The 13957-nt window shown below is 36.5% G+C and overlaps 1 protein-coding gene across 1 annotated transcript in view; it reads left to right on the top strand.

Moving 5' to 3' along the window:
* The window catches only part of SPATA6 (spermatogenesis associated 6), a 158077-nt gene that overhangs the window by 76287 nt on the left and 67833 nt on the right, over nucleotides 1-13957 (top strand). The window contains exons 6-8 of the mRNA XM_052636760.1: nucleotides 1644-1724; nucleotides 8253-8546; nucleotides 13579-13666. Coding sequence (XP_052492720.1) covers nucleotides 1644-1724; nucleotides 8253-8546; nucleotides 13579-13666 — 463 coding nt within the window. The remainder of the gene's footprint in view (nucleotides 1-1643; nucleotides 1725-8252; nucleotides 8547-13578; nucleotides 13667-13957) is intronic.

Consider the following 13957-nt stretch of genomic DNA (forward strand, 5'->3'; position numbering starts at 1 on the left):
TTCTAATTGTGAGGAACTGTATTCTTGGAACTGTACTTAAAGAACCATACCAGAGATAGCTAAATAATGGTTTGATTTAGATGTCAACATCCTGGATTTCAAGCTGGTGTCTTAAAGGGTGAAACTTTTTCCTTCCCCATTCTTTCTATTTCCTTCAGTAGGGCATGCATTTATTTTGCACATGAGAGAAATCTAAGTAATTTATGATCAAAGAGTGAATTGTGATTGTCTAAAAACATGCCCCCCCCCAATTTTTGATGCCCTTCTGCTAAAAATGTAGTCTGTTTCTTTTGTTCTAGAATGTGGATTGTACTTAGGAGCTCTAATGAATAGAAAGTGACAGAAGTGACAGTGTTAGACTTATAAGACTAAACCATAAAAAGAATTGTGTCTTCTTCCTTGCTTTTCTTTGAGAGAACTAGTTTCCAAATCATGAGGACATTCAAGAAGTCCTGTGGAGAGGTTTGTATGATAAGGAGTCACGTCTTCTTTTTCAAAAGATGGAAAAGAAGTGAGTCCTCTAGTCAGCAGCTGTGTGAATCTTAGGGAGCAAATCCTCTTGCCTCAGACAAGCCTTCAGATAACTACAGCCCAAACAACATCTTGACTGAAGTCTCAGGAGAGATTTCAAGCCAGAATCACCTAGTTCAGCCTCTTCCAGATTCCTGACCCGTAGAAACTATGTGAGACAATAAATGTGTAATGATGTTTTAAACTGCTAAGTTACATGCTTTGCAACAATAGATAACTAATAAATAAGCATAGTGCATATCATCAATAAAAGTATGTTTGCTGAAAAAGTCATCCACTTAATTCATAGGTAGCTCATATTTAACTTTTTTCTAGTGTATAATGTTTGAAACTTTAAAATTAGTAAGTCAAAGACAGGGTGAAATGTTTGACTTCAATTATATTAGAATGAAGCAGCCCTGGGCACAGACAACACTGTATCTTTGATGTTTTGATGAACTGTAATTTGTGTGGCTATCATTTGTCTGCTTCCAGATATTTTCTCAGGTACTTTGTGACTGTTGCTTTGAATTTTACCATTTTTCTCTACATATCTCAAAACAGTGTTTAAGCTGATGATTGAAATGTTGCAAGAAATACAAACCAGATTCATTTCATTCATAAATCTAGATTTAGGCTTCATTATGGGAAAAACTGTTGGAAGAATTGGAAGAGACTTATCTATCTTCTGTATTCAAGAACTATATACCCAGGAGCTATGAATATTTTTTAACATCTAGAGAGTATGAAAGTATTTCTTGATTGTGTAGTTATGTATGTCTCAATTTGTAAGAGTAAAAAGAGTTGGAATCCATTAAGTATTTTCACATATTTAGAACTTATTATAAACAATCTTTAAAATTTTTTATAAGGAAATACTTGAAAATGAAAAATGTCTTAATTTCTCCATAAAAGCAATATAATCACTTGTAAGTGAATCATCAGCAGTGAAACTGTTTCTTGATAACATTTAACATTAGTTTGTTGTCTTTATCCTTAATAAGAAGTCCAAACTAACAAATAAAGCAGCTGAACCTTGATAAATGTTTGTTACTGTAGGTTGTGTTTTCATCAGTAATAATTATCTTTTTAAAAGTTAAAATGTCTAATAGTACCCTGTCTTTCCTCTTCAGGGAATTGCTCCAAAGCTGGAATTTTCTACAACCTCAGTGATTACTGAATGTCTGATAAGTTCAAGGAAGTGCCGCACTCAGGTTAAAATAATTTAATTACAGTATTTAATGATTTAATGTATTAGTTCATATTTATTGGGCATGTGGCAAGTGCTATTTTTTTTTATTTTGGCTGCAGTTGATTCCACATTTTTTGGATCTTTCAGTTCAGTTAGTTCAGTTCAGTCTCTCAGTCGTGTCCGACTCTTCGCAACCCCATGGACCACGGCACGCCAGGCCTCCCTGTCCATCACCAACTCCCGGAGTCTACTCAAACTCATCTCCATTGAGTCGCTGAGGCCATCCAACCATCTCATCCTCTGTCGTCCCCTTCTCCTGCCTTCACTCTTCCCCAGCATCAGGGTCTTTTCAAATGCGTCAGCTCTTCATCTCAGGTGGCCAAAGTATTGGAGTTTCAGCTTCAACATCAGTCCTTCCAATGAATATTCAGGACTGATTTCCTTTAGGATGGATTGGTTGGATCTCCTTGCAGTCGAAGGGACTCTCAAGAACCTTCTCCAACACCACAGTTCAAAAGCATCAATTTTTCACTGTTCAGCTTTCTTTATAGTCCAGCTCTCACATCCATACATGACTACTGGAAAAACCATAGCCTTGACGACCTATGTTGCTAAGGTAGTATCTCTGCTTTTTAATATGCTGTCCAGGTTGGTCATAACTTTCTTTCCAAGGAGTAAGCGTCTTTGCATTTCATAGCTGCAATCACCATCTGCAGTGATTTTTGGAGCCCCCCAAAACAAAATCTGTCACTGTTTCCACTGTTTCCCCATCTATTTGGCATGAAGTGATGGGACCAGATGCCATGATCTTAGTTTTCTGAATTATGAGCTTTAAGCCAACTTTTTCACTCTCCTTTTTCTCATTCATCAAGAGGCTCTTTAGTTCTTCGCTTTTTGCCATAAGGATGGTGTCATCTGTATAACTGAGGTTATTGCTGTTTCTCCCGGCAATCTTGATTCCAGCTTGTGCTTCCTCCAGCCCAGCATTTCTCATGATGTACTCTGCATATAAGCTAAATAAACATGGTGACAATATACAGCCTTGACATACTCCTTTTCCTATTTGGAACCAGTCTGTTGTTCCATGTTCAGTTCTAACTTTTGCGTTTTGTCCTGCATACAGATTTTTCAAGAGGCGGGTCAGGTGGTCTGGTATTCCCATCTCTTTCAGAATTTTCCACAGTGTATTATGATCCACACAGTCAAAGTCTTTGGCATAGTCAATAGATGTTTTTCTGGAACTCTCTTACTTTTTCAATGATCCAGTGGATGTTGGCAATTTGACCTCTGGTTTCTCTGCCTTTTCTAAAACCAGCTTGAACATCTGGAAGTTTATGGTTCACGTATTGCTGAAGCCCGGCTTGGAGAATTTTGAGCATTACTTTGCTAGTGTGTGAGATGAGTGCAATTGTGCGGTAGTTTGATCATTCTTTGGCATTGCCTTTCTTTGGGATTGGAATGAAAACTGACCTTTTCCAGTCCCGTGGCCACTGCTGAGTTTTCCAAATTTGCTGACATTGAGTGCAGCACTTTCATAGCATCATTTTTAGGATTTGAATTAGCTCAACTGGAATTCCATCAGCTCTACTAGCTTTGTTCATAATGATGCTTCCTAAGGCCCTCTTGACTTCACATTCAGGATGTCTGGCTCTAGGTGAGTGATCACACCATCGTGTATCTGGCTCTTGAAAATCTTTTTTGTACAGTTCTTCTGTGTATTCTTGCCACCTCTTCTTAATATCTTCTGCTTCTGTTAGGTCCATACCATTTTTGTCCTTTACTGAGCCCATCTTCGCATGAAATGTTCCCTTGGTATCTCTAATTTTCTTGAAGAGCTCTCTAGTCTTTCCCATTCTATTGTTTTCCTCTGTTTCTTTGCATTGATCACTGAGGAAGGCTTTCTTGTCTCCTTGCTATTCTTTGAAACTCTGCATTCAAATGGGTATATCTTTCCTTTTCTCTTTGGCTTTTCGCTTCTCTTCTTTTCACAGCTATGTGTAAGGCCTCCTCAGATAGCCATTTTGCTTTTGCTTTTTTGCATTTCTTTTCCATGGGGATGGTCTTGATCCCTGTCTCCTGTACAATGTCATGAACCTCCGTCCATAGTTCATCAGGCACTCTGTCTATCAGATCTAGTCCCTTACAAATCTATTTCTCACTTCCACTGTATAATCGTAAGGAATTATATTTGGATCTTTAAGGCAGTTATCATAGGTATTTAGCATTTTGGTTACATGTTAATAAGTGTGAATGTGAAAAGCTTGTTACAGTTGGTAGATGGTACATTTACTTACTTACTTCATGTTGTTTTTTTTTTTAATGGAAAGAAATTAAACTGCCAGAAAGATGTTGGGATCAAGAAGTCCCTCAGAGAACCAGTTTGGAGGCCTCTATAAATCTTAAAGAACTTAAAGTTCAAAGAAAGTGAAAGTGAAGTCGCTCAGTCGTGCCTGACTCTTTGTGACCCCATGGACAGTAGCCTGCACCAAGCTCCTCCGTCCATGGGATTTGCAAGGGAAGAGTACTGGAGTGGGTTGCCATTGCCTTCTCCAGGGAATCTTCCCAACCCAGGGATCGAACCCAGGTCTCTCGCATTGTAGACAGACAATTTGCTATCTGAGCCACCAGGGAAGTCCTTAAAGTTCAAAGGATTTGCTAAAAAGTTCCCTTTTTAACAAATGGGACCAAGGTGCTCAGACTGGGTTATAGGTATTTAGTAGGTATAGCTTCTTGAGTGTTTCTGATTCCTTAAGGGACCGTTGCTCTAGTTTGGTGGCTGTTCTAATGCTATCAGATCAAAAGAAGCTTGGCTATTTCAGTTTAAGTACCTTCTATGTTTGTAAAAACTGTCTTCAGCAAACTCAGATATCTGGATATAATACTCCATTTTGGTCCAACTTTCTGCTGAGTCACCAGGCTCATCTTGCTACCCTGTCTGCAGATGATCTAACAATGTCCAGGCATGTGGCTGCCTTATGACCAGGTAACAATGGGCAGCCTGTGACAATGAGCCAGGACTATATAAAGCCTAGTGGGCCCAAACAGGGCAGGACTGGACCTATGGTGGGAAAAGTAGAATGTTAATTTCCTACATTAACAGTTTAAGAGTAAATTTTCTCAGGGTGACAACAAGCTAAGAAAGGTAAAATATAGTTATTATCAAGGGGATCTTTTTTACTTTGTTTAGCAAGACATTTACTGTATCAGAGTTTAGCCTAATTATTTGTCTTTTAAATGCAAGACGAAGTACTGCTGTTAGAGGTCTGATGATTTGCTTGCCAAATGTAGAGCTGGCTTACTGACTCGTTTGGTGATATGCTTTGTGATAAATTGTCGTAAATTCTGTCCCTGATCATAACAAGTTTCCTTTCCACGCTGGGGTATTCGCTTCTGCTGGATGGGTAGAAAGTTCTCTTTTTTGGTCAGGAGTGTAGCATACACACAGAAGAGTGCGTACATTCCAAATGCACAGCTTGGTGGAAGACTCCTTACTAAATGCAGAACTGTCATCCCACCAGTGGTTTCATTGGACTGGCATTTTCCTCTATAAGCTTTTTGGCTCACTTGCTGTTTCAGTGTTTGTCATTTGTTCTTTCTGGAACGGAAATGTAAGAAACTGGTTGTTGATGTTAGTGTTTAAGAAAATATTCTTGAAAATCAGACAGATTTGCTTTCAAGTTCCTCATAAGACTGATTTAAAGATTTGAGAATATATGTACCTGGCATGTAACATATAATTAATAAATTTTGTGACTGTTACTGAGGTTATGGTTTTAATTAAGATAATTGAGATGTAGAAGACATAGATGAGATATTAGAATATATTGTCTGACAGGTGCAAAAGAGTGTACATTTTTACATTAAAATTGTGGATGGTAACAGGCAGAATTTTAATTTTGTGTGATATTGTTTGAGAACATACTAAATCCACTTTTTTCCCAAGTAAGTATTAGTTACAATTTAATTTTTAATGGCTATAAAACAGCATTTTCAGCTTTAAATACAGTTTAAAATAAGACAAACCATTTTAATTTTTAAGAGTGAGTAAAATAAACTTCATATGATAATTTAGGTTTATAAATATTTATAATGATCTTTATTCCTTTGGGAACATTTTTTTTCAAGTTTTGTAAATCACAATTGATGTCACCAATTGAATGCACTGATAATAATAAGGTATATTATTGGGATTTTCTGGAATAAATCATTTTCTACTTACTTTTCTTTACCTACCACAGATTAGAATTTATCATTAGTAGTAAGTAAATATTACACATTAATAAAGTAACTTGATTAGTATGTCTGATAATCTGTATCAGGTTTCCTGTGTAACTAAGTTAATAATTTAAAATAAGATGTTTCTCACTGTTGTGTGGCTTGGCTGTGTAATTCTTTTGGTTTGGGCTGGCTAGGCTAGGGCTGAGTGGTCTAGCATGGCTTCACCTTGGCACCTGGATGACTTCTTGGGCTGAGAGGGACTTTACATTCCTGGTATTTGGCTTTATGTCAGCTGGGGTGATGGCCATAGACTGTCCTCATTTAGCAGGCAAATTTCAGCTCCTTCACATGTGGCAGGAAAGTTTTTCTGGAGTAAAAGAAGACAAGCACTTTTCAGGTCTCCTTTTGTTACAATTGCTGTTGCCTGGTGGCTGATGGAGGGAGCCGTTTTGTATAAAACAGTATAAAAACAGCCGCTGTTGTAAGTTTTGTTGGACATTAATAGGAAACATTAAGGCTTGATTAGGTTAGAAAGCATGAATCCGTGGTAGATACAGCACAGATATACTTCACCTTCTGTATGATATTCAGCATTCAAAAAGTGTAATGAAGAAGAAAGTTCGAGTTAGTTTCGATTTGGTATAAACAGAAGTGGGTAAGAAGGAACTTTACAGCATTGCTGAAATAGGTAATGATGGATTCATCTGGATCTGAAAGTAAGAGATACTAAAAAATGTATGAAGATCTAAGGGAAAGAGATCTAGGGGCTGAGGAGGAGAGGAGGGCAAGTAACAGATTCAGTGAAAATAAAAGGAGTAGGTTGAGGAAAAGGAGGTTTGGTCAACAAGAGACTTTCAGAGTTCAGGGTGTAGTGGATCTGAATAATGATGAAATCTAAGATGAAGTAGAAAGAAATAGTTAAAGCTCAGCAGTAGAAAGTCTAAGTCCAAGGTCTTGGAAAGATTCATTGCTTGAACATGTTATTAAACCTCAAAGGTTCATGTGCTAACACTGCTGCTGCTTTGAGTCAGTGTGATGTCATAAAGATGCATGGATTGGGATGAAAATTCTGAATTACTTGTTGAAGTCATTGAACAAGGTGGGAGAAGGTCCAGGAGCATTAACAAGAGCTAGAGAAGAAAGAAAGATGATGAAATAATCTGATGCTGCTGGTCTGTATGAAACTTGTGGACTTAACTTTTTTCCTAATCAGGAAATGTTTTCTTGTTTTCCTATTTTCTGTTTATCTGCTTTAAAAAATGCATGACTTCTATTTTATGTTTGTATTTTATTTACTCTGAAATAGATACCCTTAGCAGGAAGGGAGGGAGACTGAGAAGGTAGAAAAGGGGAGAGGTAGATTAGATGGTTTTTTAAAGTTATAAAGTTAGGAGGACATTCACGGATTCTTAACCATCTGTTTTCTCTAATATTGGAAAGCTTATAAATCTAGATAATGCTTGCAGTGGTCTTAACGTTGTTTATTTGTGATCCAGCTTTTGTAAGGCAGAATAATTTTTATTTGAATAAAATATCCTAATAACTCGAAAATTTTAGAAATATGTTTGTCTTTAAAATTTTACACTATTAGCCAATATTATTAGAAGATAGAGTACTAGTTATTCAAATTTGTAATATGTCTTTTGGACATTTTTACTTTTATGAAAGTTCAGAATTAAGATGTATGGTTATCTGCCATTGAATTTTAAAGTTTGGAAGAGATATTAAAATTCTAATCACTTTGTGTAATTCAAATATGTTCAATGAAAATATGTAAAAGCTTTACTTAAGATTTTCATATTGTACAAGTGTATGTAAGTATAATAGTATGAATGAAACATATATAGTTTTCTCCATTAAGATTTTATAATCAATTAATTAGATGTGTATTTGTAAAATTATTAAACTTACCCTCTTAAATTATATAGCTAATTATTTGAATACATAGTTACAAATGATAAACCAACATTTACATTAATCTTCAGTATATTGAAAAATAACTTTTTAATTTTTTCTTAGATTTTTCAAATGATTAAATATTGGGCTTTAACTTTTGTAAAGTACTTATTATACTTAAGAAGAAGTGTGGTATAGTGTATTTTACTTATTACTAGACAGAGTTATTTGGGAGGATGTGGATTTGACTTCCCCCAGCATCTGCACAAATAAGAGAGACTGATCTAGTTGGTTTTGATAGATTATATGTACCTTAAAATACTTTTTAAAGTTTTTTCTACCTGTGGTTATATATATATATATGGTTTACCCAGGGGTCATAATATGTATTAAGTATATTCTCCTAGCCAAACTAATTTTTATTTTTTATCTTTAGGATAAATTTGCTTACCATACGGCTCCAGTTGAAAAACCACACGGCAGACTGCAAAACAGAACATCGAGGTCACAAAAGAAAAAATCCAAGTCACCTGAGAGAAATAAGTATTGCATAAATGCAAAAAACTACGAACAGCCTACAATTTCTTCAAAATCACACTCTCCATCTCCTTACACAAAAAGACGCATGTGTGAGCTATCGGAAGACACCAGGCGGCGGCTGGCCCATTTAAATCTCGGCCCTTATGAATTCAAAAAAGAAACAGATAAACCTCCATTTGTGATTAGACATGTATGTGCTCTTTGAAACATTTCCATTTGAAACTGATCTAATCTGTAATTGCACTAAAATATTACTCTGAAACTTCTTTCAACTTCTAGCTTATGTGAATAATTTTTCTTCCTGAACTGTATGTTAGCCTAGCAATCTAAAATGGAAAGTTAACTTAATAAAAGAACATTATTTTGTAGCCTTTAAACCTGACAGAGATCAAGCTCCATTATGAATCCCATAAGTCCTCTAAGTAGCCATTTCCTTTCCTCTTATAAGTGGACAGTGTAATAACTACAAATTGAACTGATTTATAATTGACATTAGTACTAAAATGGCAGAGTAAGATTCTAAAAAAGGAACTAGTTTTCTTTGTGCAAAGGGGGACCCCCACCCCCAGCCCTGTAAAAAATTGTAATGGAAAAGTTTCCCTTGTAATTATGTCCCTTGGGTAAACCTTATATAATGGGCTTTGAAGCAAATCATCATTTGATGGTAACGGAAAGGCCTTTGAAAGAGAAGACTTAACTTTAAGGGTAATAGAGTTTATAATCTTTCTGTATAGAAGCCTGTTTTGATGTGTTTTGTGTTTAAAGCTTGTATCCATATGATAGTCAAAAAGATTTTGGCTAATTTTTGAGGGTCTATAGTCCATCCTAAAGGAGACCAGTCCTGGGTGTTCACTGGAAGGACTGATGCTGAGGCTGAAATTCCAATACTTTGACCACCTAATGCTAAGAGTTGACTCATTGGAAAAGACCTTGATGCCAGGAGGGATTGGGGGCAGGAGGAGAAGGGGACAACAGAGGATGAGATGGCTGGATGGCATCCCCGACTCATGCACATGAGTTTGGGTGAACTCTGGGAGTTGGTGATGGACAGGGAGTCCTGGAGTGCTGCGATTCATGGGGTCGCAAAGAGTCGGACACTACTGAGCAATTGAACTGAAATGAACTAAATAATACTTAATAAAAATCTTTCTCAGAATCTTCATAATTTTTTAAATTTTTATAGAAATATTTTACCTTAAAGGCATTTCAGTAACAAAACATTGCTTTATATAATAATAAACTTGAAGATTTAAGTGCCTGTAGAAGCAAAACAACTTTTTGAGGTATCTATAAAATACTTTCTGTCTTTAATGTTTCCAGTGCATTTTCCCAAATTTTAAAATGTGAATGTAAATCCAAACAAGTAAACATGTTCCTTTGATGGTCTAATAGCTTTTTTAACATTGGTGATACCATTAAAAAAAAATTTAGATGTACTTTAAGCAGTATTTCATTCCATTTTCTTATTTTGACTATGAATCTTTTATTATTTTAGCCTAAATTAATAGATTTTTATTGTAAAAAAGAAAATTTTTAATAGTTATGGTAACTTTTAAATGGTTACATTTTATTGAGATCATTGTGATTCCACTTGTGTTATTTATAGCACTTGTTTATAGGTTCTGGTCACTGTTTTTTATTGTTTGAACAATATCCAGATATGTTTACTTACTTGTTTGATGGCAGTTTCAGAATGCGTTTAATTTTGTTTGCCCACAATTGCAAATTAAATTGAAAAGAAAGGACGTGCTAAATTCTAACCTGAAGGAGTATTAGCACTTTAATTAAAATACCTATGTACAAAGACAACTAGGAATATTTTGAGCATTAGCCACATAAAAATTGCTTAGGGAAATAACTACTCTTAAAATGTTTAGTATTATTTTCATGTCACTACTTAAAATAGAATAATTTTATTAATTCTTGGGATAAATTTTGACATTTTTATTTAAATAATTTCCCTTTCAACTTTCCAATGAATGGGAAGAAATATATGCTTCTAAGTTTATAGCTACCAAATTACTTACAGTGACTGTAAAGGACTAGATTTTTCCAACTGTGTTTATAAACATATGCCTCCCACCTCCATGCTGCTGCTGCTGCTAAGTCGCTTCAGTTGTGTCCAACTCTGTGCGACCCCATAGACGGTAGCCCACCAGGCTCCCCCGTCCCTGGGATTCTCCAGGCAAGAACACTGGAGTGGCCATTTCCCTGTCCAATGCATGAAAGTGAGAAGTGAAAGTGAAGTCGCTCAGTCGTGTCCGACTCTTAGCGACCCCATGGACTACAGCCTACCAGGCTCTTCCACCCATGGGATTTTCCAGGCAATAGTCCATTCATGATTTTCAAAGCACTTAACAAAATTGGTAACCAAGCAAAATTTTAATTTGATATATGAATATACAAAATGTAATACTCTTAGACATTCTAGTTTTATAGGTACTGTATAAAAAGTAATCTTAAAGAATAAAGAAGTTTCCAGAAACGAGTATGCTCCCAAACAAACTAGCACAACCATTCTATAAGAGTTAAGCTACATTCTTCGCTTTTTTTTCATTTATGTAGAAGTTAGTATTTTTTCTATTATGGTAAAATATTCATAATATTTTTATTCTGCCATTTCATATAAATAGAAACATACACTTTTTGCCCTTTTGTCTTTTTTCATTTAGTACATTTATACAGTGCTTTCGAGTTTCATTTGTGTTGCAGCATGTATCAGTACTTGATTCTTTTTATGACTGAGTAATTCAGTGTACATTTTGTGTATCCATTAATCTGCTGATGGACATTTGAGTTTTCACCTTTTAGTTATGTGAATAGTACTTCTGTGAACATTCGTGTACAAGTTTTGTTTGAATATCTGTTTTAATTCCCAACTGCTTTAATACCTAGGAGTGGGATTGTGGGGCCATATGGGCTTCCCTGACCTGCCTCTTGAGAAAACTGTATTGCAGGTCAGGAAGCAACAGTTAGAACTGGACATGGAACAACAGACTGGTTCCAAAGAGGAAAAGGAGTGCATCAAGGCTGTATATTGTCACCCTGCTTATTTAACTTATATGCAGAGTACATCATGAGAAACGCTGGACTGGAAGAAAAACAAGGTGGAATCAAGATTGCCGGGAGAAATATCAATAAGCTCAGATATGCAGATGACACCACCCTTATGGCAGAAAGTGAAGAGGAACTAAAAAGCCTCTTGATGAAAGTGAAAGAGGAGAGTGAAAAGGTTGGCTTAAAGCTCAACATTCAGAAAACAAAGATCATGTGGTCCGGTCCCATCACTTCATGGGAAATAGATGGGGAAACAGTGGAAACAGTGTCAGGCTTTATTTTTGGGGGCTCCAAAATCACTGCAGATGGTGACTGCAGCCATGAAATTAAAAGACGCTTACTCCTTGGAAGAAAAGTTATGACCAACCTAGAAAGCATATTCAAAAACAGAGACATTACTTTGCTGACTAAGCTCTGTCTAGTCAAGGCTATGGTTTTTCCTGTGGTCATGTATGGATATGAGAGTTGGACTGTGAAGAAGGCTGAGCGCCGAAGAATTGATGCTTTTGAACTGTGATGTTGGAGAAGACTCTTGAGAGTCCCTTGGACTGCAAGGAGATCCAACCAGTCCATTCTGAAGGAGATCAACCCTGGGATTTCTTTGGAAGGAATGATGCTAAAGCTGAAACTCCAGTACTTTGGCCACCTCATGCGAAGAGTTGACTCATTGGAAAAGACTCTGATGCTGGGAGGGATTGGGGGCAGGAGGAGAAGGGGACGACAGAGGATGAGATGGCTGGATGGCATCACTGACTCGATGGACGTGAGTCTGAGTGAACTCCGGGAGTTGGTGATGAACAGGGAGGCCTGGCGTGCTGCGATTCATGGGGTTGCAAAGAGTTGGACACGACTGAGTGACTGAACTGAATGGGCTTCCCTGGTGGCTCAGACAGTAAAGAATCTGTCAGCAATGCGGGAGACCTGAGTTCAATCCCTGGGTCAGGAAGATCTCCTGGAGAAGGGAATGGCAGCCCACTCCAGTATTCTTGCCTGGGGAATCCCATGGACAGAGGAGCCTGGTGGGCTACAGTACCTGGGTTCACAATGAGTCGGACAGAACTGAGTGACTGCTGCTGCTGCTAAGTCACTTCAGTCGTGTCCGACTCTGTGCAACCCCATAGACGGCAGCCCACCAGGCTCCCCCATCCCTGGGATTCTCTAGGCAAGAATACTGGAGTGGGTTGCTACCTGGTAATTCTGTGTTTCACTTGTTGAAGAATTGCCAGACTGTTTTCCAGAGTTTGCTCTGTTGTATTTTCACCAGCAATGTGTGATGTTTCCAATTTATCCACATTTTCACTAATGTCCATTATTTTCTGGTTTATTTTTATTGTAGCTATCCTGAGGGTGTAGAGTGGTATCTCATGATGGGGGTAAAATAGACTTTTGACTTGCATTTTACTAATGATTAGTGATGCTGAATGGTTTTTCATGTGCTTATTGGTCATTTTGGTCATTTGTATATTTTTTTTGGAGAAGTGTCTTTTTGAAGTCCTTTGCTCAATTTTTTTTTATTGAGTTTTTGAAGTTTGTTTATATATCTGGATATTAATGCCTTTTCAGGTAATAATTTGCAAATATTTTGCTCTACTACGTGGGTTACCTTTTCATTCTCTTGATATTGCCCTTTTTTGTAAAAAGCTTTTAATTTTGGTAGATAAAGCTGTCTCTTTTGCTCAGATTTAAATCAGTCTGACTCTTTTTGTTAGAAAACATGGATGACTGTTAATATGTTATTCCTATACTCAGAATGCTGGCTCCTAAATGCAGCCAGGTAAAGACACTAAATTCAAAATTTGTATGCTAAGGAGATAAGTAATAAATGGCTAAACTTGTTTTTGAAATGTAGCAAAGTAAGATTTCTCTTTTTAACTTTGTAGTGGAAAGCAAACTAAGCAATAGAATAATGGACATTTCAACCGTAAATCTGTTGATTTTAGAGTGGATTCAGAATATAATTTAAATTTTCTGGGATTTAAATTTTACTTAAAAACAAACAGCAAAATGCTTGGCTAAGCTCTGATTTTGGAACGTGCCTGAACTGTGTAGGCAATATCATGTTAACCTGATGATATGTGATCTATGTACCTTACTTGATTTTCTGGTACCATTAGAACTGAAAAAAAATTAAGCTTTTTGTTACATTGAAATTTTCCTTATTCTAGGTCGATCCCCCAAGTCCCAGGGCCGATGCTTTATTTGGATCTCCTGGCAGAGACTGTGAAAGAGATGGATGGTCCAGGCTGCACAATGGTAATATACAAGTTATATCTATTGTTTTAGTTATCTTTCCTACATTCAAGTGTTTATCTTGGCATCAATTAAAAAAAAAACAGAATCTTGGCTATAATGGAAAATATGTTACAATAACACTTTTTAAAACCTATGGGACACCCAGGTAGAGACTCTCTAAAAATTATAAAATTTAAGTGCTGCTATAAATCATCATCTTTGTCATTCAAAACACATATTAGCATATTAAAGACTGTGATACCTTTTAGTAAAACAAAACAACAACAAAAAACTTTGATTTTGTTTTGCTCA

The sequence above is a fragment of the Budorcas taxicolor genome, chromosome 3, assembly GCF_023091745.1.
Source record: "Budorcas taxicolor isolate Tak-1 chromosome 3, Takin1.1, whole genome shotgun sequence".
Classification (NCBI taxonomy): Eukaryota; Metazoa; Chordata; class Mammalia; order Artiodactyla; family Bovidae; genus Budorcas; species Budorcas taxicolor.